Here is a 24,524-nt window from a genome sequence, read left to right as displayed (position 1 = left end):
AGGCTGGGACAGTCAGTCCTGGGGACCCCCCACCCCCTCCCGCCCCCACGTAAACAAGCCACCACTGCAAGTTCATATTTTATTTCCAATAGGTTTGGAGCTTTGTTGATTTTTGCATTTTTATAAAAAAAAAAGTTTTCACTTAATTCATTGAAAGCCCTTTCTTCCGTGCTGAGTCCAAGGGGGCCTGCGGGGGGCCAGACCCTTCCAGCCCTCCTGCCCGCGCCCTCCCGCCCGCTGCCTGTCTGTACAGAACAATGTTTAAATGGAAGCTAAGACACGAGACCCACGGACAGGCACACACACGCACGCGTCCGCGCCGAGGCCGGACTGCACTGCACTCAGAGCACCAGGAATGCGGACGGCGCCTCCACGCGGGCCCACAGCTGCCAGGGAGGCGGTTCTGGGGGCGGAGGGGGGAGGGCCGAGGGGGCGCCTGCGGCCGGGCCCCTCCGGGAGCTGCTGCTTTGGCCTCTAGTCCCGGACTAAATACACATTTGGTAAACCTAGGCGCCGCGGCCACTGACCGGCACGCGCCGCGCCGCCCCCGGACCCCCACTCGCTGCCGGCTCGGCTCTCGCTCCTGGGCGGGGAGGGGGGCGGCCGGGCCTCCCCGCCCCCCTGCTCGGCCCCAGGAGGAAGTTACAAAGAGTTAGTTCCTACGTGTAAAAAAAGAGAATCCCGGCCAAGGTGCGGGGGCAGGGCTGCAAAATAGTCTCTTCTTTAAAAAGTGCTTGGTAAGTCTGTTTAAAGTGTGCGCGCGCACCCGGTCCGGGCGCGCACACAGACACTCTTCCCACACTGGCCGCGCGCGGCTGCACGCACACAGATGTATACAGTCATGTACATATACATACATACATACATACATACATATATATAGATACTTTAAAAAGTCCTAGTGGGGCCGGGCCGGGCCGGCACCGGGCCTGCGGGGTCACGACTGGAGGGTGTGGGCCCGGCCCGGCTGGCAGACCGGGCACTCGCTGCCCTCGGCACACAGCTCGCACAGCACGGCGTGTTGGCACGGCAGCACCGCCCGGTTCTGCTCCTGGCACTGGAGGCATTTCACCGACTGCATGTGGAACACGGCCTGCGGGCAGGGGCGGGGCGGGGCGGGGCGGGGCGTGGTGAGCAGGGTCACGTGGCCCCCACGCCGCCCCTCCCCTCCCCGGAGCCCCGGGCTCACCTTGTCCACCTGCTCCAGGTGGGCGCGCAGCTGCTTCTGCAGGGAGTACAGGGTGGACAGCGAGAGCGCCTCGAGGTCGGGGAAGGGGGGCGCGGCGTGCGGGTCGGCCGCGTGCAGCCGCTCCAGCTCCTCCTGCAGCCGCTTCACCTGCGCCTCCAGCGCGTCCCGCTGCTCCCGCGCCAGCTCGCACTCGGCGCCCGCCGCGCTGGCCCGCTCCCCCGCCTCCTCCGCCTCCTTCTTCCACGCGTCACAGGCCTGCGGGCCCAACACGCGGGCGCGTCACCCCTGGGCTCCGGAGCACCGGGCCCGGAGCCCGAGGGGCAGTGACCCCTCCCCCGCGGGCGCACCTGCTTGGCCTGCTTCCAGGACTCCTCCCACTGCTTGATGGTGCCGTTGGCGTCCTCCAGCTCCTGCCGCAGCCGCGCCAGCTCGGCAGCCCCCGGCCCCGACAGGAAGGCGGGGGAGGTGCCTGGGGAGAAGCTCCCAGAGGCGAAGTGCTCCCAGATGCTGCTGTTCATGCCGTTCAGACCTGCCCGGGAAGCGGGGGAGCGTCAGGGCCGGCCGTGCGGACCCCAGGGCTGGCGCGGGCGCGGGTGGGGGGCTGGGGTCTCGCAAGGCCCAGAATCCTCGTCTGGGCAGTGAGGTCTCATCCCTGGTCTCGGGAGACCGTGAAGCCGGCAGGGACCCCGGGGCGGCTTCGGGCCACAGCCGGGCCGGGAGGGCAGCAGAGTCCACACGCAGGGCTGGGGCCGATGGCACATGCCAAGTGGCGCCAATGCCCGCTGCTCCTGGTCTGCCCACACGCCTGCTGCAGCCGATCCCGCCGCCCCCCTTTCCCAACGGGCCCAGATGTCCCACACCAGATGGGTGGGGAAGGCACCCTTGACAGGGCTGACCAGGGTTAGCCCCAGCACCCAAGAGGGTCCCCTGAGCCCCGCCAGGAGTGAACTCTGAGCACTGCCGGGTGTGGCCCCAAAACAAAGTCACACACACGGGGTGTTGGTGGAGGCTGCGGTGCGGGCGTCAAGCCCTCTCCCCTCCACCCCCGGGAGGCCTCTTGGCCCGACCGCCCAGCGCTCTCCTGGGAGCCGGGCGGACAGTGCCGCTTCAGCCTGATGCTCCGTGTGACGGGAGAGTCGCTGTGTGACTTCCAGACCAGGAGGCCCGTCCCTCGGGTCTCCCGCAGGCAGGAGACAACGGGGTAGCTACCTCCTGGCCAGGACGCAGCACACTCTGCACATGCATACACACACTCACGGATACACAAGTGGGGAGACAGGGCAGGACACACACACAAACACACACACACATAGATACACATGGAGAGACAGGACAAGACACACACACACACACAGATACACATGGAGAGACGGGGCAGGACACACACACACACACACACAGATACACATGGAGAGACAGGACAAGACACACACACAGATACACATGGAGAGACGGGGCAGGACACACACACACACACACAGATACACATGGAGAGACAGGACAAGACACACACACACACAGATACACATGGAGAGACGGGGCAGGACACACACAGATACACACGGAGAGACAGGGCAGGACACACACACACAGATACACATGGAGAGACAGGACAAGACACACACACACACAGATACACATGGAGAGACGGGGCAGGACACACACAGATACACACGGAGAGACGGGGCAGGACACACACACACAGATACACACGGAGAGACAGGGCAGGACACACACACACACAGATACACATGGAGAGACAGGGCAGGACACACACACACACACAGATACACATGGAGAGACAGGGCAGGACACACACACACACACACACACAGACACACAGATACACACGGAGAGGGAGAGACAGGGCAGGACACACACACACACAGATACACACGGAGAGACAGGGCAGGACACACACACACACACACAGATACACACGGAGAGACAGGGCAGGACACACACACACACACAGATACACACGGAGAGACAGGGCAGGACACCCCCCCCACCACACACCCCCCCCCCCCCCCACACACCACCACCCCCCCACCCAGGCCCTGCAGAGCCAGCATGCAGCTCGGACTCCAGGGGTGACGTCGGTGACATCCACCTCTGGGCAGAGGTCAGAGGGCGGCCAGGTGGCTGGGACCAGCCTGCGGGCAGCGACTGAGGCGCGTGTGGGGACTAGAGACCCAGGGCGCCCCGGGCGCTCGCCCTCCTCCTCCAGCACCCCTGCAGCTGGCCCTGCCGCCTTACCCAGAGAGCCACGGGACGCAGAGGTGCCCAGAAAGGTGTTCTCCGCCTGGCTCAGGTGGCCCTGGGGCTGCTGCAGGAAGTGTGACGGGAGGCTGACGGGCGGGGACGGGGACGCCGAGTGGAAGGACGCGGAGCTGCCCAAGGAGCCGGGGATGTTGACGGGCGCCGAGCTCTGCAGCAAGCTGCCTCCTGCGGGCGCGGGAGGGGGTGAGCGTGCGCAGCGCCCCCCACCCGGGCCCGGGGTCCCGCGCTGCCCCAGTACCGAGCGTGACGCTGCCCGGGTGGGGCGCAGCGCCGCTGTCGAAGGTCTTCTCCAGGGCGGCCACCCCAAACTCGTTCAGGTCCAGGTCATCCAGGGCCGACTCTGAGGGGAGAAGCACGGGGTGAGCCGCAGCCCCGGGCCCCATCTCAGGCTCAAGGCCCTCCCCGAGCCGTCAGGCCTCTCGCCTTCTGGAACTTGCCAGTGATGCCCGATGCCAGCCCGCCCGCAGGGACGCACAGCTGCCCGGGCCCCAGGAGCGGGCGCCTGGTGGTGCCCAGAGACGCACAGCGCCCCCTGCTGCACGGCACGGGGAGGGCAGCGCTGGGGCCGTGGCTCTGGTGTGAGGGGTGGGTGCTGGGCGGGCTGCCTCCGGGGAAGGAGGGGTGCGGCCCACGGGCCAGAGGCGCGGCGAGTCCATCTGCCCTGCCCTGGGGGCCCAATGCCCACCCTCTGGGCGCGGGTCCGAGCGCTGGGGCTCCCGGGCGTCTCTCAGGCCTGTCCGCATTACCTATGACCGACTCGACCGTGTCGCTGGTGGGGTAGAAGGGCAGGGCGTTGGCGTTCATGCCGGGGGCGCTGCTGGGGCCTGCGGGGCTGGGGGGCGTGGCGGCCAGGCTGGACGTGATGCTAGAAGAGATGCTTGAGGTCAGGGGGCTGCCCGCGGGGAGGATGCCCAGCACGTCCTGCAACGAGAGCGGGGAGAGAGGCGGTGGGCGCGCGGCGGGGCAGCGGCAACAGCCCCCGCCCGGCCGGGGGGCGGCGCCAGCCCCTACCTGTTTGGGCTGGAGCAGGGGCTGCTCTTGGCTCCGCGCCTCTAGGGAGTGGGGCTTTAATTTGGCCTGGGGAGAAAAGCCGGGCGTGGGTGAGTGGGCACGGGAGGGGTCCCCCCGCGGCAGCCCCCTGGGCTGCGGCATGAGGGGCCCGCGGAGGCTGCGGGGTCGCCCCCAGCTGCGTCCTTTCCCTGGGTGGCCCTGAGCGCCTCTGCCAAGCGGGCCTGGCCCGGGCGGGGGGCTCTGCCTCGCCCCGCGGCTTCCTCTGCGGGGGTCGGGGGCTCGCTCCACCCCGGCCCGTGGCGCAGCCCCGCCCTTACCTGGCAGGCGAAGGGTTTCAGGTACTCGGCTCCCACCTGGTCCTCCCTCTCGAAGCCGGGCGCCTTCTTATAGCTGCCGGGGGCGAGGCCGGCCTCCCCGGGGAAGACGATCCCTTCCAGGTTGGGGGGCTTCCTCATGGAGCCTGGGGGGGACCCACACAGCCGGGACGGGCTGCCCAAGCCACTGTTTCTACAGAGGAGCTGTGGAGACGGGAAGGGACGACGGGTGAGCGGGCCCGGGCGGTCGCTCCCGACGGTTCTACTCACCCCCCACGCCCCCCCCAGCTCAGATGCGGGGACAGTCTCTGGGGCCCGGGCCCGAGACACGGCCAGGCCCCCCGCCCCCGCCCCACCCCCCGTCCTGCCCCCGGCACGTACAGCACTAAGGTCAGGGGCGTGCGGGCTGGAGGGGCTCACGGGCACGGAGTCGCCGGCGGCGGAGGGCATGTAGAGGACAGGGCCGGGCTGGGTGGGGCTGGACACGGCGGAGGAAGGCGGCAGCTCGTCGCTGAGGGGGGGCTCTGCGGGTGGGGGCGGCATCAGTGGCTCTGCCCAGCTGGGTGCCCCCCGCAGTCTGGAGGACACCAAGGCCCGGGGTGGGGGGGGGGGGGCTGCCCAGAACAGCCGAGGGACAGCCCAGGCTCAGCCCGGGTCTCTTCCCCGAGTGGCCGCGGGCAGCCTGGAGACAGCCTGAGCCCAGACGGGTGCCAGCCTCCAAGGGCCCGGCTGGAGGGAACAGCGGGGGCGTCCCCGACACCCCCCGGTCCCCGCACGATTCTTCTCTACAGATTTCAGATGGACTGGAGTTTGTGTGTTGTGTCTGGGCCACACCCGGCGGGGCTTAGGAGTCACTCCTGGCCCTGCACGCAGGAGCCACGGGGTGCCGGAGAGCGGACGCAAGCGCCATACCCGACAGGCCACACTCAGGCCACGACGCCGGAAGGACCCCCGGGGGACCCCACGTGGCGCCAGGGACCAAACCCAGGCGGGCGGCATCTCTCCGGCCCCTCGTCTTGGATTTTTAAGAAACTGCTGAAATGGAGCCTGTCTGTCCCGCCCCGCCCCCGTCACGAGAGAAGGGCTGAAGGGGCCTGGAAACATCTGGCTGGCCAGCTGCCCTCTGCCGGCAGCTGGACACAGGCCCTGCTCCCCACGGGGGGTCTCCGGGGCGGGGGTGGGGGTGGGGCGCTCTTACGTTCTATGTGGGCGAAGGCGCAGAAGGGCCCGCGGGGACAGCTGCCCGACTGCTGCATGTCGTTGCACTTGGTGGATTTGTAGATCTGAGGGGACAGAGCAGAGGGCGGCGCCCGGCCGGGGGTCAGCACGGCCTCGCCGCTCCCTCCTCCCTGCCCGGAGCTGACCCGCCCCGGCCGCCTGGCGTGGTTTCTCCCGATGCTCCTTGTTGCCCTGGCAGGACCGTGGGCCCAACTGCGCCAGGACCCCCCGCACCCGGCCCCTTCCCCGTGCAGGAAGTCGGTGGGAGAGATGCCGAGGCTCTGTGTGTGTGTGTGTGTGTGTGTGTGTGTGTGTGTCCCGTGTCCCGTGTCCCCCCCCAGGCCCCCACCTCGGGGTGGAACTGCTGCTCCGTGCGCGTGTGACATGACTGGCAGGCGTCGCCATTCTCACACTTGCTGGGGTCCCCCCACTCGTCCCCGTGCTTCACATTTGGGCATGGAGACGACCTGGGGTGGGGGACACGGGGGGGGGGGGGTGTCAGACGATAAGAGCCACACACAGAAGCCCCGTTCCTGGGCGCGGGCGGGCGCGGGCTGACCTGTACTTGTGCTTGCGGGGCCCACGCCGCCGGTCCTTGCTGTTGTGGTAGTAGGGGCAGGCGTAGCCCTGGCGGCATAGCCGCGGCGGCTTCCTGCACGGCTCCGTCTTATAGTTGCCCAACACGTACGCCGTCTCTGCAGGGGCCAGGTGGGAGTGAGGGCGGTGGGCCAGGGTGGGGGTGAGCAGGGCAGGGCAGGGGTGAGGAAGGTGGGCCGGGGTGCAGGGGCTGAGGCGCCTGGGTGCAGAGAGGTGGTGGGTTGTGCACCTCAACAAGCTGTCAGCCAGCAGGTGAGGGGAGAAGGCCAGTGTCCCCATCAGTGCAGGGGTGCGGGGAGAGGGCAGTGCAGGGGTGCGGGGAGAGGACAGTGCAGGGGTGCGGGGAGAGGGCAGTGCAGGGGTGAGGGGGGAGAGCCAGTGCAGGGGTGCGGGGAGAGGGCAGTGCAGGGGTGCGGGGGGGAGAGCCAGTGCAGGGGTGCGGGGGGAGAGCCAGTGCAGGGGTGTGGGGAGAGGGCAGTGCAGGGGTGTGGGGAGAGGGCAGAGCAGGGGTGCGGGGGAGAGCCAGTGCAGGGGTGCAGGGAGAGGGCAGAGCAGGGTGGGGGGGGAAGAGCCAGTGCAGGGGTGCGGGGAGAGGGCAGTACAGGGGTGCGGGGGGGGGAGAGCCAGTGCAGGGGTGCGGGGGGGGGGGAGAGCCAGTGCAGGGGTGCGGGGGGGGGGGAGAGCCAGTGCAGGGGTGCAGGGAGAGGGCAGTGCAGGGGTGCGGGGAGAGGGCTGTGCTCCATACCTTGCCACCGCGGCTCCTCGCTGAGGATCTTCTCGATCATGGCGTGGCTGGCGGCACTGGCCGACTGGCCCTCCAGGCTGCTCTCCACGGTGCTCTGGCCGTTCTGCAAAGCCTCCATGGCCTGCAGCTCCCTGAGGGGCAGGACGGGGTGGGCATGAGGGGCGGGGGCGGGCGGGCCGGAGCCAGGGGCAGGGCCGGCCCGCCCGCCCGCCCACCTGATGTCGTAGACGGGGGAGCGCAGGTCATGGGGCCCGTGCGCGAAGGCGCAGTGCAGCCCGTTCTTGGTGCAGTTGCCCTTGGAGTCCGTCTCGTGGATGCAGATCCCCGTCTTGTAGTAGCGCAGGTGGTAGCGGCGCTCCGTGTCCCCCGTGGTCCGGTGCAGGAACGGGCACCTGGAACGGGCCGCGGGGGGTCACTCGCGCCCGACCCGGACGGAGGGGAGGGGCGGCGCGCAGCGGGCGGCCAGGCGGGCACTCACTCGTCGCCCTCCGGGCAGAGCCCCGCGGCCTCGTCGTACTTGGTGCAGTAGACGTCGGGGCTGTAGTTGAAGGTGCCGTCGCGGCGGCGCACCGAGCGGCGCCGGCGCTGGTTGACGAAGTGCCAGTGGAAGCAGGTGTAGGGCCGGTGCTGCGTGCATTTGTGCTGCACGAAGAGCGGGCACTGCTCCGTGCGGAACTCCTTCAGGTACCTGCGGGCGCGGGCACGGTGAGGGGGCGGGGCGGCACCCCCACGGCTGGCCAAGCTGGGGGGCGGGCCCCCCGGAGTCCGGAAGGGGCGGGCGGCTGTGCGCTGGGCCGGGCTGGCCACTGAGACCCCGCCACGGCTCCGGGTCCCTTATTGGGGATGAAAAGTGGGCGACAGCGACTGCAGCGGGGGGGGGGGGGGAAACGGGACACTGGCCTCGCACATGGATGACCAGGGTTCGATCCCAGCACATATTTGAGTCCTTCAAGCCCCACCGGGAGTGACCCCGAGCACTGAGTCACAGTCAGGAGTAACCCCAGAGCACCAGGGCGTGTGGCCCCAAAACAGCTGCGCGGAGGAAGGTCCGGGAAGGGGCGGGGGCAGGGGCTCTCCCTGCACCGCACACGCCTCCCCGACCCCAACAGGAGGGATCCCCGGGCAGAGTCAGGATGAGCCCTGAGCACTGCTAGGTGTGGCCCCAAAAAGAAAAAGAAAAACATGGTCCTCACCCCGCCACCCTGGGGGGGGTCAGTGTGGCCGGCGGAGCAGCAAGCCGGGGGTTCCAGCCAACTTTCCCCCCGAGACAACTGGAAGCAACCCCCAAGCAAAGGCAGGAGAGCCCTTAGTACTGCTTGGGTACGGCCCCCCCAAAACAAGACTGAATTTAGCAGTGATGACGCTCTTGGTGCCACTACCTCCCTGAAGCCCTCCTTGACTACTTATCCTCCTCCTGCTTCCAACCCAGCTAACACTGTCTTTACTACTGTACTGCACTTTCTCTAGATCTGTTCACTGGGGCCATCCCCAGTGGTGCCCAGGATGGCACCAGGGCGATGCCACGCAGGGCTCCTGTCCTGCCCTGTCCTCTCTCTGGCGCGCTCTGCACTCCTCAGTCCCGACCCTGCGCTGCCTGTGACGACGTTCGTCTCTCCCCACTGGACTAGAGCCAAGTCCTGGAGACACCACACCGTGAATGAGGCAGGGTGAGAAAAGGAAAAATAAGTATCTGGAGCCGGAGCGACAGTACAGCGGAAGGGCGCTTGCCTGGAGCACAGCTGACCCGGTTTGGCCCCTGAGCATGGCTGGGCGTGGCCCCCAAAACCATTGTTATTTTTTTTTTTGGTTTTTGGGTCACACCTGGCGATGCACAGGGGTTACTCCTGGCTCTGCACTCAGAAATTACTCCTGGCGGTGCTCAGGGGACCATATGGGATGCTGGGATTTGAACCTGGGTCGGCTGCGTGCAAGGCAAACGCCCTACCTGCTGTGCTATCACTCCAGCCCCCCAAAACCATTCTTGCTGAACAAATGCAAGAAGTGGGGTGATCCAGTCCCCGTGCCCCGGGAGTGCATCCCGCGAGCCTGCGAGGAACCCTGGGGCTCAGCAGACGGCCAGGGAGCCCCAACGCGTGAACCCAGGCGGGCAACGGGCAATGGACACAGGCCAAGGTGGAACCACAGCTGCCTCCTGGCTCTCCGCTGTGAAGGCACACTGCCAGAACCACTTCCTCCAACGCCTTCCTGCGACTGACCTCACTTCCGGTGGCAGTGTCCAGCAGCTCCATTGGCTCTGGCCGCTGTGAGATCCGGGAGCCGCAGGGCTAAGGCTTACTCCTCCCCACTGCCCGGCCCTCGGGAGGCCCACGAGGGTGCAGGGCGACCAGGAAAGGAGGTGCCCCCAGCTGCCCCTCCCCTGTGCCAGGGCCAGGGCCGGGGGGTAGTATCTCAGCCTCTCATCTCCCTGGGGAGGTGCCCGAGGGCTGAGTGGGCTCCCGGGTCCAGCACTGTCCCCCACGCGCCTCCAGGAGGGTCGGTCTGAGCTGGGCAGCGCCCCGAAACCAGCCACTGAGCGCATAGCAGCCTCAGGAGGGACGCCGGGTGGGCCCAGCAACTCCAGAGCGAGCGAGGGCCTTCGAGAAGGCCACTGCTCCCCCGGACCCGCGAGGGCACAGCAGCTCCTCCCCCACCCCTTCCCTGGCAGGTGGCAAAGCAGCCACCGAGGGTCATTTAGGGGACAGGAACGGCGCACCCCAATGGGCAGACTTGGAAAACGGACAGAGGCAAAATCACCTTTTGATTCCCCCACCAAGAACGGTCAGAGTTTTGTCAAATTTTTTTTTTTTTTTTGGGGGGGACACCTAGTGTTCAGCGCCTACCCCTGGCTCCATGCTTAGGCATCACTCCCGGCGGGGTACGGGGGCCATAGGGGGGACGGAGATCCAACCTGGGTCAGCCTCCTGCCAGGCATGCGCACTACGGGGGCCCAGAGTTTTGGCAAATTTTCTGTTAAATTTTTTTTTTTTTTTTTTGCTTTTTGGGTCACACCCGGCGATGCACAGAGGTCACTCCTGGCTCTGCACTCAGGAATTACTCCTGGTGGTGCTCAGGGGACCATATGGGATGCTGGGAATGAACGGGGTTGGCCGCGTGCAAGGCAAAGGCCCTCCCCGCTGTGCTATCGCTCCAGCCCCCACTGTCAATATTTTTACAGATACAATGTATCAGGTTTTTTTCTTTCCTTTCTCTGAGTCACACCCAGAGATACTCAGGGGTCACTCCTGGCTCTGCACTCAGGAATTACTCCTGGTGGTGCTTGGGGGACCATCTGGGATGCCGGGGAATCGAACCCGGGTCGGCCACATGCCGGCAAATGCCCTCCCTGCTGTGCTGTGCTCCGGCCCCCACAATGTATCAGTTTTTTAATATTTTTGGTCACACCTGGTGGTGAATGAGACTGCCCCCTGGTTAGTGCTCAGGGGGTCACTCCTGGTGGTGTTCCGGAGGCCTGCGGGGTGCCGGGTATTGAACCTGGACAGCTGGGCAAGGGGCAAGTGCCCCCAGCTGTGCTATTGGCCGTACCACCGCTCTGGCCCAACCATGTGCCAGTTCTAAACTTAAACAACTATTCCTACTTCATGGGGCTGGAGCAGTTGTACAGCGGGACGGCGTGTGCTGACCTGAATTTGGTCCCGGGCACCCCAGAGGGTCTCCCGAGCACCGCTGATGTGACCCCAAACAAACAAACAACTATTAACAGTTTCCTTTAATGACTGTCAGATCAAATACCAGCATCCGATCTTTAAAAGTTGGACTCCTTGGGGCTGGAGGGGCAGTACGGTGGGTAGGGAATGTCTTGTCCATGTCTGACTCGGGTTCGATCCCTGGCTTCCCCTACAGCGCCCTGAGCACCGCCAAGAGTGACTCCTGAGTGCAGAGTGAGGAATAACCCCTGAGCACCGCTGGGTGTGACCCCCAAACAACCCAAAATACAAACGAATACATTTTTTTCAAATAAGGAAAAATCAAATACTGATTTTATTTGGGCGGGGGGGAGAACAGGTACTGGGCCACACACAGCTGTGCCCAGGGGTCACTCCTCGAGGCTTGGGGGCTAAACGCGCTGCTGGGGACTTATCCAGGTTTGGCCACGCGCAAGGCAGGCGCCCCAACTCTGCACTATTTTCCCAGCCCTTATCTTGTTTTGGGGCCACACCCAGCAGTGCTCAGGGATGACTCTGAATGGTGCTGGGGGACCACATGGGTGTCGGGAATCGAACCCGGGTCGGCTGTGTGCGAGGCAAGCACCCTAACTGCCATACTATCACTCTGGCCCCACCCCAAAAATTCTAAACGAGAGAGGGGGCTGGAGGGCTAGTTGAGGGAGCAGGGCACTGCCTGGCATGCAGCCAACCCAGATTCGATCCCCGCACCCCCTGTGGTCCTCCAAGCACTGCAAGGAGTGATTCCTGAGCAGGGAGCCAGGAGTAGCCCCTGAGCATCACTGGGTGTGACCCAAGAACAAACCAAAAGAAAGGGGGAGAGACACAGAGAGGGAGACACACTGTGGCTGACGGAGTGACAGAAAGCCGAGCTGTGTCTTTGGACCTGGGGCCGGGAGCGCACACCCGGCGGTGCTCGGAGTCACTCCTGGTGGGCTTGGATCAAACCCGGCTGACGGCGTGCAAGGCCAGAGCCCTCTGCGCTGTCCCACGGCTCGGGTCCCCCCCCCCCCCAGCATGCGCCGTCTCCCCGGCCCGAATCAAAGGACAAGGGCTATGGTTTCTGTTACATGAGGTCTAAGACTGGACGTGGAGGAGCTGGAACAGCAGCACAGCCGGGAGGGCATTTGCCTCGCATGCAGCCGACCCGGGTTCGATCCCCGGCATCCCATATGTCCCCTGAGCAATGCCAGGAGTAATTCCTGAGTGCAGAGCCAGGAGTAATCCCTGAGCATCGGTGGGTGTGACCCAAAAAGAAAAAAAAAAAAAGTTCAAGACTGGACATGGAGGGCTAACCCTAACCCTAACCCTGGCCTGGCCAGTCCCCCCGCACTCTCGAAGTGATGCCCAGCACAGAGCTAGTTATGGCCCCCAAAACAGACAGGCTGGATTTGCGGTGGGGGTGGGGAAACACACATCTGCAGTGTCCAATACCCCTTTCACGAGATCCATCACGAATGACGGCCTGTTCATGCTGAGCCTGTAACAAGTGTGGCTTTCAGGGCCGGAGAGCTCGGCGGGTAGGGCCCCATCCTTGCCAGGGTGACCCCAGCACCACATGGAGCCCGGAGCCCTGCCGGAGAGACCCCGCAGCAGGGGCAACCCCGAGGGCCACTGGGGGTGACACCAGAGTAACAAGTCATTTCTATTTTCCGTCTGTTCTTTGGAAATACCCTGCTATGTTTTTGCTTTTCCAAGGGCTACTCCTGGTTCTAGAAATATCTTTTACACGTGAAGAGGTACTGACAAATGCTTGTGCTACCCCTCGAATACAGTCTGAGCAACGATTTGTCTCCTGGAAGCCACAGGTGGAATTTTATTAGTCTCGTGCTTGTCTTTCCTCGTTTCTAATTTCCGTGTGAATCGCCCTGCCCCACGGGCATCACCGTGAACACAGACCCTTTGCTTTCACTTACAGGCCCATTCGAACCATGATCTGATGTGGGGTTGTTTTTTGCGGGGGGGTGGGGGCTACACTCGATGCACAGGGCTCACTCCTGGTGGGGCTTGGAGGCCTATATTCAGTGCCAGGGATTAAACCCAGGTCAGCTGCATGCAAGGCAAATGCCACCCACCGTACTATTTCTATGTGTTTTTTTTTTTTTTTGGGGGGGGTGTTAAACTCAAATCCTGAGTCTTAAATATAAATTTTTTTAAATTTCTCATTTTCACTTTTTTTTTTCTTTTTGGGTCACACCCGGCGATGCACAGGGGTTACTCCTGGCTTAGCACTCAGGAATTACTCCTGGCGGTGCTTGGGGGACCCTATGGGATGCTGGGAATCGAACGTGGGTTGGCCGCATACAAGGCAAACTCCCTACTCACTGTACTATTGCTCCAGCCCCTCATTTTTACTTTTGATAGCACAGAAAGTGTGTAAGTTTGACATGATACATATGGTTGAATCACTGTTCAGAGCAGCTGTTTACAGCTGCAGGTTTAAACATAAGTGATGCTTTGCCTCGCAATTTTAGGGAGAATTCATTAAGGAAATTATGTTTGCAGCAAAAGCAAATTTCCAAAGCTATTCAGTGTTCTAGAATAGTGACTGGGAATAATTCTAATTCAGAAAAACTTCAAGCTCCACTTTGAATTCAGAAAATTGCAAGACTGGGCTCCGGACACGCCTCAGAGGGCTGGGGCCCCTCTGTGCAGGAGCCCGGGGGTCAGTCTCCGGCACTGCATGGCCCCGACTCTGGCGGGGAGAGCCCAGACAGCAGAACAAAACCATGGTACCATCACAGGTTCTAACCCCCAGGCCCCACTGTGAAACAAATACTCAGAAACACTCAGCTTCCGTTTCCTACAGAAACTCACAGACTGGCTTAGTCTAGAGAGGGTGTGATGGTGTCCACGGTGCTAAAGGCTCAGGAACCCACAGGTCAATCCCACACCCTCCATCGCTGAGGACCAAATAGAAACAAACAAACAAACAAACAAAATGCAGCCCGAGAGAGAGCACAGTGGGGAGGGCACTTGCCTTGCACTCGACCAACCCAGTTCAATCCCCAGCATCCCCTACAGTCCTGAGCCAGGAGTACGCTCTGAGCACTGCGGGGCATGACCCAAAGAACAGAGTAAGAACAACAATGAAGATGTTCATGTCAGTGGAGTTCCTTCACTATTTCTGTTTTGAGGCCACACCTGGCGATGCCCTGGGGCTCCTCCTGGCCAGGACTGGGTCTCTACCCATGTAGAACGCCAGGGATCAAATGCAGGTCAGCCTCGTGCAAGGCAAATGTCCTCCCCACTGTACTATCGCTCCTGTCCCTCTACTGCCCATTTATTTCTGTCCCCCCGCATAATCACGTAAGGGATAATCAGAGACATCCTAGCTCCTGGGCTTCTTTTATCTGTTCATTTTGGGGGGTGTACCATGTTGGGGCGCACCTGGCCGGGCTCAGGGCTCCAGATGAGGTGCAGATGGAAAGCAGCCAGCTGCGTGCAGGGCAAGGGGCTGCCTACTGCACCATCTCTCCAACACAAAGATTCTTTTTTGGTTTTTGGCCACACCCAAAACCAAAGTGGTGCTCAGGGCTTATTCCTGCCTCTGTGTTTGGGAATCACTTCTTTTGGGGCGGGGAGGACCAATGTGGGATGTCAAAGATCAAACCCAGGTCAGCCACGTGTGCAGAGCCCTGCCCACCGTGATGCTGCTCTGGCCAGCACAGAGTCTTAACTCTAAAAATCCTGAATCCCTTTTTGAAGCACACACGCTTTGTTCCAAACCTTCCTGTGCATGCACACACACATACGTGTAATGTGTTATAGGGCCACATCTAGTCGGAAACGGGGACAGGTGGGGCTCACTCCCAGCGGCACTGGGGATCGAACTGTAGGCACCCACCTACAAGGGAAGTGCCGCTCCCGGCCTCTCCTCGTCTCTAGAACGTCAGCACGGCGACTGCCAAGGCCGGCACAGTTGCCTTCCCAGCATAGGCTGATCCAGCTCCTGCCCCTGCGCCAACGCCAGCCCCTCCGCCTGCCCCCCAGGCTCCCTCCCACCCCTCGCCTCTTGTCATTCCCGGAGAGTTTTCGGGAACCACTGGCACTCGAGTCCTATTTCTAAGGACGCACATGCATGGTCTGGGCACCCACCAACCGCGCCAACGGGAGCGCATGAAGACGCTTCTGAAAACACGGGCCGAAGAAAGCCACGCTGGTCTGAACACACGTTTGCTCTGATGCCTGATCGCACCAGGCAGCAGCAGGGCTGTGGCTCCCGGTCTTCTGCAGCGCTGCTGGCTTAGTGGAGGCTCAGCTGGCATCACTCAGATCAGCGAGTGTCCAGCGGGTGTGCAAATCTCCTTTACGGCGCCTTAGGGCCGCTCTGGCCAGAGGAGAGCAGCGCATGGGGGGCTCGCGGGGCTGCTGCACAGGGACCAACCCTGGCGGGGCTCTGAGGGACCCACGCGGCTCAGCCCCGTGCAAGGCCAGCGCCCAGCATGTTGTACTAGGCTCTGCCCCCCCTTGCCCAAGACCATCCTGACACGGTGCCCCCTGGCCGGGGACAGCAGCCCGCACTTCGCTGAGCCAAGACCGGTCGAGTGCGCCAGCCTGTGACCGGGGGACCCTCGAGGTGTTCGGGAAGCCGAGGGGAGTTCGCGTGAAAACCCTAGCTCAATCCTCCCTGAGTGGGGGGACTCCTGACTTGATTTCCAGCTTCCTCCTGCCCAGCAGGATTCAGGGGCCAATGCTCCGTGCTCAGGGGTTGCTCCTAGCAGTGCCGGGGCGGGGGGGAGGGAGGCGGGGAGCAGAGTCAGTGGCACGCAGGCGGCGGCCGAGTCGGCTGGAACGGGAGCCATGAACCCTGGGAGAGGGATCCGTGTCCTTCCTGGGCCTCGGCCACACCCTCGGTGCTCGGGAGACCACATGCCGTGGCCGGCACAAGCAGGGTGAGGTGTGTGCGGGGCGAACTTCACCACTGCACCAGCTCAGTCTTCCGAGCAGACCCACTGGACGGGGGGAGGGAGCTGGCCTGGCACGCGGCTGAGGAAGACCAGGGTCCGAACCTGGGCACCCCCGAGGGTCCTCTGAGCCCCACCAGGAGTGAGTCCAGAGCGCCGACAGGCGTGACCCTTCCCCAAAGAGCAAAGCGCATCTGAACGCTTGTGTAAGACGCGCACGATCTGAGGGGGGTGCAGAACGGGCGGACCCTCGTGCAGGCAGAGCTCAGGTGACAGCAACGGGCCCTCCTTGAACCCGGGTTCACGCACAGCCCTTCCACCGTGCCTGGCACCTAGAGCCCGCTGGCCCCGCCACCTCCCGAGACGAGGCGCGCCTGCCCGCAGCGGACAGCCGGGTCCAGAGTCCTTCCCCCACACGCTGGGAGCCAGAATTTGTTGGGGTTTTTTTTTTGGTTTTTGAGGGGCACGACTCCTGCCTCTGGGCTCAGGGGCGACCTCGGCAGTGCCTGGCCACAGAGAAGTGCCGTAACTCCTGAACCTCTCCGGCCCCTTTATTAACCTAAAAATAAAATAAAAAAGAAGAAAAGCAAGCAATAAGCATAAGGGATTCTCTAAACGCTGCTCAAACTGTGTCAGGGGATTCTTGACAGGTCATGATTACAACGGCTGGTTTCTAAAAATATTAACAAATTTTTAAGGCTTACTGAATATTTAATGCAGGCTATGTATTCATGATAAAGGACTCTTGGTTCAATATTAAAACTGGATTTATTATTACTTTTTAATACAAGCAGCAGTCTCTAAGTTATATTTAGCTGAGTTTGATTTACACAATTACAGGGCGCCTCTTCACAGGAAAAATGACATGAGAAAACCTATAAAGCTCTTACCAAAATTAATCAAGGCTTCGATTAAAAAAGCTACTGGAGCTTTTAGGTCACGGAACATTCTGCCAAAGTTTTGCCAACCTCTTCTTTTCTCTCCTCACCAGAACTACCTGTCTGGCGGCGGGGCTGGGGGGCCGGGCTGGGTTCCAGGGGCCGCCTCGCCAGAAGTCCCAACTGGAAACAAGCGGGTCGCCTTGGGAACACGGAAAGCTGACTGTTGACGGAAGGACAAGGAAGAAGAGGGCACTCGGCTCGGACAGGACACGGGGACACTGTCCCGGCCTCCGTGAGCCCACAGGAAAGGCCACCCCAGAGAATGCTCTGAGACTGCTTTTCTAGAATCCTTTCCGTCTTCTCCTCCTCAGATCGCGACACTGCTGTCAAATTCTACACACTGGCAGGAAAAAAAGGGGTGCAAGTTGAGGGAGGGTAGAGAGAAATCAGAAAAAAAGCTTGTGATTATTTAAACGCCTACAGCGCGCGTCCAATCCTTCTAGGGTTTCCCAGTGGGCATTAAAACCACCATCGCCATCTCAGAGGGTGGGCCAACGCTGTTTCCCCAGACCGGGGCTCCTAGAACACCCGCAGGAAGGAGGAAACGCGGCTCCTTCCAAAGGCAGGGGGCAGAGAGGCCAGTTACAGGACGGCCACCTGCAGCCCCGCGCAACAGCTGGCCCCGGGCCTTCACTTCGGGTCGCAAGAGCGTCTCCGCAGACTGAGCCCCTGGGGCGTTCTCTGGGCAGGGAGCCTCGGGTGCGGCCCGGTCCTGAGTGGCCGGGAGCCCCAAGGCCTCTCCAGAACTCTCCTCTGGTGGGGATTTGAGTCCCTACCCACTGACTGTGTCAGTCCTTTTGAAGAAACCCGAGATGCTCTTGAAACAAGATGAAACTTTGCCATTTAAAACTGTTTTAGGGGGCTGGAGCAATAGCACAGCGGGTAGGGCAGGGAGGGCGTTTGCCTTGCACGCGGCCAACCCAGGTTTGATTCTCAGCATCCCATATGGTCCCCCAAGCACCGCCAGGAGTAATTCCTGAGTGCAGAGCCAGGAGTAATCCCTGAGCATCGCCGGGTGTGACCCAAAAAGCAAAAACTGTTTTAGCAGTTAGCATATTTACCATGCTCCGAAACCATCACCATTATCTAATTCCAAACATTTCCATCACCCCCTCCAAATAAATCCCATACCTACTATCCCTTGCACTGATTGTACCCACACTTTCTCCGCAGATAGCTCTGTGGACCATGCAGGTATTTACGATAGCTGGCTGGGGTGAATCTAGGGAGTATCTATATAAGAAAAGAAGAAAGCTACACTGTCCAGACAGTTACAGACCCAAGTCCTTGGAATGTTCAGTGATTAGACTAGTGAAAATGTTCTACATTGGCTAAAATTGGCAAAGAAGCTCAGACTAACATTCATCTTCACTTAACACATCAGTGCGCCCCATATTCATCTGCGATGTTTAAGACGGGAGGACAATCTATCACAGTTAGCCACAGCTGTCCAGAGGTGGAAGTTTCAAAACACAGATGATTCGGGGCTGGAGTGATAGCACAGCGGGGAGGGCATTTGCCTTGTATGAAGCCAACCCGGGTTCGATTCCCAGCATCCCATAGGGTCCCCCGAGCACCGCCAGGAGTAATTCCTGAGTGCAGAGTCAGGAGTAACCCCTGAGCATCGCCGGGTGTGACCCAAAAAAAGCAAAACAATCAAACAAACAAAAAAAAAACACAGACAATGCATAGATTGGAAAAAACCTTCTTTAGCATAGTTGGGTTTTAACACACACATACTCACTACAAGAAGAAAAGGAGAAACTTAAACCATTAGCCAAATAATGCTGTTAGGGGAAAATTACTCCTAGAATCCACTCATGAATGTCACCTTAAAAGCAGTGTTAAGGGGCTGGAGCAATAGCACAGCAGGGAGGGCATTTGCCTTGCACGCAGCTGACCCGGGTTCTAATCCCAGCATCCTATATGGTCCCCTGAGCACCGCCAGGAGTGATTCCTGAGTGCAAAGCCAGGAGTAACCCCTGTGCATCGCCAGATGTGACCCTCCCTCGCAAAAAGCAATGTTAAGGGGTCGAGGAATACTACAATGGGGAGGGTGCTTGCCTTGCATATGGCCGGCCTGGGTTCGATCCCCGCCATCCCCTATGGTCCCCCAAGCACCGCCAAGAGTAATTCCTGAGTGCAGAGCTAGGAGTAACCCCTGAGCATCGCAGGAGTGACCCGAAAACCAAAATAAATAAATTTAAAAGCAACCTTAAGGGCCAGAGTGATAGTTCAGCAGGTAGTATCTGCCTGGCACGCAGCCAACCCAGGTTCAATCCCCAGCACCCCAAAGGGGTTCCCCTGAGCCCTGCCAAGAGCGATCCCTGAGCTCAGAGCCAGAAATAAGTCCTGAGCACCACTGGGTGTGATCCCCAAACCAGGAGTAAAGTAAAAAGCAACCCTATCACTCTTCTGACCTAGAGTCTCTTGAATGGGGGAAAAGGCGGGCATTAAGCCCAGGCCTGCCAGGAGAGCGGGACGCTACTGGCTAGTTACCTAAGAAGCTCGGGCTCCTGGGACGCGCAGGAAGGCCTCACCTGCAGGCGCCAGGGGTGTGTATGCAGGAGGAAGTGTGTGTGTGGGGGGCGGCTGCTTTTGTGCACTCCCCTGGGGTATCTCCAGAGGAGCACCTTTGGAGGTGCCCGGGGCAATTTTCTGAGCTGTGCTCAGAGCAGGCAGCGGCCCTCACCCCAGGCCCCGCCCTGGTAGGTCGGTAGGAACCACCAGTCAGAGCAGGTGACTGCGGGCTGTGGGGAGCCTTCTTTAGGGCCTAACATGCTGGAGCAAAACAAAACAACCTCAAGCAAATCTTTCATCAATTTCGATACAGCAAATATTGGCAAGGTGCCAGGAAGCGTCCGTCCACCCTGCGGGGGTCTGTGTGTTCTTAACTCCTGCCTGCCCAGAGGTCAGTTCCACTTGATAAAGAGTGGGCAAGATCAGGAAACTTTTTCTTCAGTGAATCACCATGAGTTACAGTTACAAACTTGAAGATCAGGAAACTTTTACTGGTCCTTTAATCCGCTCTTCCTGAGGTTGCTAAGGAGTATTTTCAGGGCCCCAGGCTGTGCACTAGATGGCCTCTAGGGGGCCACAGAGAGCAGAGCTCCTCGCTAGAAGCTGACGGGGTTCCATGCCCCCTGGCCCCGCATCCTCCATCCTGGTGGCTCCCGAGTCCCACCAGGAGTGATCTCTGAGCACAGATCCATGAGAAACTGCTGGGTGTGACCCCAAAACCAAACTTCCCAGGAAACAGTTCTACATTAAAATGATACCTGGGTAGATGGGATTATAAAGCATTTTTGTCCATCTACATCTAAGCCAGAAGCCCCGGGACAGACGCCAGGACAGCGGTCAGGGCGCTCGCCCTGCACAGCGCCAGCCTGGGTTCAATCCCAAGCACCCATATGGCCTCCTAAGAGTCTCCTAGGAGTGGTCCCTGAGTGCAGAGCCAGGAGTATCCCTGAGCACTGTGGGGTGTGGCCCAAAAGAGCAAAATAAAAGAAACAAAGGAAAAGGAATCAGAGGCGAGAAAGATGGTTCAACAGGCTGAGTGAACCCAAACCAGGAGCCAGCGGGCAGCCGGAAACCTACAACAGACCTTCACGAAACTAAACGCTCAAGTGGGGGGGCTGGAGAGATAGCACAGCGGGTAGGGCGTTTGCCTTGCACGCGGCCGACCCGGGTTCAAATCCCAGCATCCCATATGGTCCCCTGAGCACGGCCAGGGGTAATTCCTGAGTGCAGAGCCAGGAGTAACCCCTGTGCATCGCCAGGTGTGACCCAAAAAGCAAAATAAATAAATAAATAAATAAAAAAATAAACGCTCAAGTGGGGGTAAGATGCTGGCCTTGCCCGCGGTCAACCCCGATCCCCGCCAGGAGTGAGTCCTGGGCACAGCCACGTGTGGCCCCAGAATCAAAAATAATAGAATAGGTTGTCAATTTACTTTAGCGCGAGGGTGTTAAGCCTGACAGGCTGGAGCGGGAGTGCAGCGGGGAGGGCAATGCCCGCCAGGAGTGGGCTCCGGGTACTGCCAGTATGGACCCCCAAACCAACCAACAAACCCCCCCAAAGCTGAAAAATAATACGAGTGCTGGATTCCTCCAGTCCAAATGCTCACTACGTCAATGTCCTGGATTAGTTCAAAGTTTCCCCTAAAGCAAGATTCTGAGTTTAGTATCTAAGACACTAGGAATAATCCTATGGGTTTAGTGACAGAACAGCTCAAAACCCTCGGACTCTAGTCTGGGACAAGCCTGAAGCGTGAGGGGTGCGGGGAGCCCTGCCCATGCGCCCCCACCGCGGGGAGCAAAGGCAGCCCAGGGAAGGTAAGTTTAGCTTCTGGTAGACCCCGAGGGTGTTGGCCAAGACTGTCCTGAGGCGGAATCGGAGTCAAGCGAAGGCCACTTCCCTCCCAGTCAACCCCAGGACGCCTGCAGGCCGTGGAATCTCAACAGCAGGCAGGACAATCACCAACGGTTATTCGTTTTACATGTTAATTCTCGGGGTTTTGAGACCCCACCTGGCTGTGCTCAGTACTCCTGGCTCGAGGAGCCCTTCAGGGTGCTGGGACAGAACCTGCATGTGCCAGGCAAGTGCCTGACCTCCAGGGCTGCACCCCGGGGCGTTGCCTGCGACCTCCAGGGCCACCTGCTGTACGACGGCTTCAGCCCCCTCCCCAAACCACCAAGGTTTCGAAGGGAGAAAGTCCTGACTGTGAAATTCGTGCTGCAAGGGAAAAGGGGAAAGTGCAAGGCAGCAAGACCCGAAACGGAAATGAAACTGAAGATGCTCCTGACCCTAAGCCCAAGGGCAACAAATGGTTCCCTTCGTGAAAAATTAAAAATCAGAGGGCAGGGGCTGGAGAGATGATACAGCGGGGAGGGTTTTTGCCTTGCATGCAGCCCACCAGGGTTCGATCCCCGGCGTCCCATATGGTCCCCCAGTGCACCGCTAGGACTAATTCCTGAGCGCAGAGCCGAGAGTAAGCCCTGAGCACTGCCGGGTTTGGGGCTCAAAAAAGCAACAACAAAAATATTCCCAGGACAGGGACGTGACTCTAGTGGTCAGCGCTGGCTCCGCAGGAAGCCCTGGGCACGACAAGCAAGCCTGGCCCATGGGCAGGTGTGGCACCACCAGCCCCAAAATTCAGGACCAAGTACACTAGACACACTTTTTTTTTTTGGCTGGGGGGGAGAGGGAAACTCAGCTTTGCAAGTGGGGTTCCAACTCGGGGGCAGGGCTGGCGGCCAGGAAGCTGCTCTTGCCCTGGGGTGCCTGAGAGGGCAGCTCAAAGACCATGTGCTCTGCTTGGGGGGCCAGGCACAGCCGAGGCAGGCCCGATGGCCATGCCAGCTTCCCCCCTACCCTTCCACTGTCTGCCAGTCCCTTCTCCAAGTCCCCATCGCGCTGAACTATCTAGACATCTAGAGGACCGCTGGCGATTCGTTTCTGTTTTGGGGCCACACTCAGAGATGCTCAGCTTACTCCTGGCTCTGTGACCAGGAATCACGCCTGGCAGGGCTTGGGACCAGACGGGGTGCGGGTTCAAACCCAGTTTGGCCCCGTGCAAAGCACCTTACTCCTGGTGCCTGGGGGGCCCCTATGGGATGGAGGGGATGGAAGCAGGATCAGGACCGGCAGCGTGCCAGGTAAGCGCCCCCCTGGCTCGCGCTGGATCCCCCGAGGCAACACACACACACACACACACAAATGCACCAGAAGACCAAGCGCTGGGCACCCCGATCCCTCGCAGCTCCCAGGTGGGCAGGGCTCCACTGACCTGTACCCACCCCCAAGGAAAGGGCAGACCGAGGCGGTGAGAGGCCAATCCCTCGGGCGTCTGACACCTGTCCACCCACTCCCAAGCTCCCAAGCCCAGCCCGGTTAACACAACACGGAAAGGGCGACTGTGGCCGCCCCCGGCGCTCAGCACTCGGAGAAGAAAAAGCAAAGTGACCAACAGGCTGCGGCGCGGGGGGGCCCAGGGCCCTGCAGTCCCGGACGGCCACCCCCTCACCTGTCCCCGCCCAGGCCGGCCAGAGGGGCCCCAGCCCCTGTGACTCCGGGGAAGTTAACCCGGCCCGGACTGGAGTCGAAAGTTTCAGCGCCTTCCGGCCAGTCACCGAGAATGTCACAAAGAAGCCGATCCCCCGGCAGACCCCCACGCGCCCCAGCCGGGGCCCGGGTGCGCGCGGGCGTGTCCCCGCGAGTGACCATGCGCCCCTCCTGGCGGGGGTTCCCACCCGGCTTCCGGGCCGGGGGGCGCGCGCAGGGGGAGGGGGCGTTCCTGGGGGGACTGCAGCCCCACACCCTTCATCTTCATCGCCAGTCTCCGTGCACCCGGGACTCCCTGCAGCCGCGCGCATCACTGCAGCGCCCCTGGGGGTGCCCCGGGCTCCCCGCGCTCCGCTCAACAGGAGGCTCGGTGTGCTGGTCCTCCCGCCACGCGCCGCCGCGCACAGGCGCCAGGCAGTCGCTCCGGGCACCGAGAGCAGGAGACCAGCACCTCCGCCCCCGACTGGTCCCCACGGCTCCCCCACCCGCGCGCGGGCGCCTGCAGCATCCGCCCCGCGGGGCTCCCCGGAGGCCGCGTTTCAGTACGGGCCTGGGCACGTCCCGGGACCTCTGATGCCCCGCAGGATGCCCGGCCGCGGCCTGGGTGCACTGGCGGAGTGGCGGCAAGCAAGCGTGGCATCGGTGGGCCACGGCCGGGCCTTAAGGTCACAAAAGGCCTCCGGGGCTCGGAACGGGGAAAGGGGGGGGGCGGCCTGGCGGGGACTGGACGCCCCCCTGGTCCCGCACGGGCGGCCGCGGGCCAGGCCCTCGGGAACTCATCCTGGCCGTGACGGACTCGGCACCGGCCCACCAAGCGTCCGGGACTGTGGTGTTCGGGTCTGGGCAACGGTTTAGGCCTCACAGGCCGGGCCTAAGGTGTGTGCACTGGGCATCCCGGCTCCCGCCTTCCCCGCGCGGCGGCGGCGGGACCCGGCTTCCCGCCCCGCGGCCCGACCGGAGCTCGGTGGCAGTTGGAGGCAGTTGGGACCGGCCCCAGCAGGTTGGAACCGGTCTGGGCCGGGCCGGAGGAGGAAGGGGGGGAGGGAGAGGCCGCCTCGCGCTCTCCCTGCGCGCGTGACTCACGCTGGCCGCTGACGTCAGGCGTGCGCGCGCGGCGGGGGGGGCTCTACGTACGTGTAGTGCTGCGGTTTCTCGGGCTGTGCCTGCAGCACCTGAGCGGTAGCGGCCGGGGGCGCCGAGGAAGCTGCGGAGCCGCCGGGCCCGGGGCCCTTCGACATGGTCCTGTCTTCCTGCCTCTTCGCCGCTCCCCTTTTATTATTCAGTCTGCGCGGTCCGCGCCGAGGACCCAGTGCGCTTGCGCCGCGCCACGAGAACGTGAAGACCCCCCGCACGGCCGCGGGGGCTGCTGGGAGTTGTGGTCCTGGCTTCGGCCGGGATTTTACCGCCGGCAGAGGGCTGCCGCCAAAGGAGAGGACCACAGTACCCAGGGTTCCGTGCGGCCGGTGTCCCGGATGCTGAGGGCCCGCGAGATCTTCTGGGGATTGGAGTCCGCTCGCAGCTCTGGAGCTGCGCGTTAGTAGTTGCGTAGGGGACCCGTGCCCTGAAACGGGAG

At 61.7% G+C, this 24,524-nt stretch overlaps 1 protein-coding gene across 3 annotated transcripts; it reads right to left on the bottom strand.

Moving 5' to 3' along the window:
* Positions 1-65: 65 nt before the first annotated feature.
* UNK (unk zinc finger) lies at positions 66-24,239 on the bottom strand. 3 transcript variants are annotated; one of them, XM_055131684.1, is made up of 16 exons: positions 24,086-24,239; positions 7,836-8,045; positions 7,573-7,749; positions 7,358-7,488; positions 6,575-6,710; positions 6,365-6,482; positions 5,996-6,080; positions 5,179-5,321; positions 4,801-5,001; positions 4,484-4,549; positions 4,219-4,393; positions 3,711-3,812; positions 3,449-3,637; positions 1,537-1,718; positions 1,190-1,444; positions 66-1,093 (listed from the first exon to the last, which is right to left on the bottom strand). In XM_055131684.1, exons 1-16 carry the CDS (start codon positions 24,187-24,189, stop codon positions 938-940), a joined length of 2,430 nt encoding a protein of 809 aa, XP_054987659.1. In that variant the 5' UTR covers positions 24,190-24,239; the 3' UTR covers positions 66-937. The 3 variants fall into 3 exon arrangements, with proteins under 3 accessions (XP_054987659.1, XP_054987660.1, XP_054987661.1); XM_055131685.1 differs by having other exon boundaries at positions 4,837-5,001; XM_055131686.1 differs by lacking the exon at positions 4,484-4,549.
* Between the last annotated feature and the right edge of the window lie 285 nt (positions 24,240-24,524).

Source organism: Sorex araneus, chromosome 3 (assembly GCF_027595985.1).
Source record: "Sorex araneus isolate mSorAra2 chromosome 3, mSorAra2.pri, whole genome shotgun sequence".
In the NCBI taxonomy this organism is placed as follows: Eukaryota; Metazoa; Chordata; class Mammalia; order Eulipotyphla; family Soricidae; genus Sorex; species Sorex araneus.
This window is presented reverse-complemented; position numbering and strand designations above follow the sequence as displayed.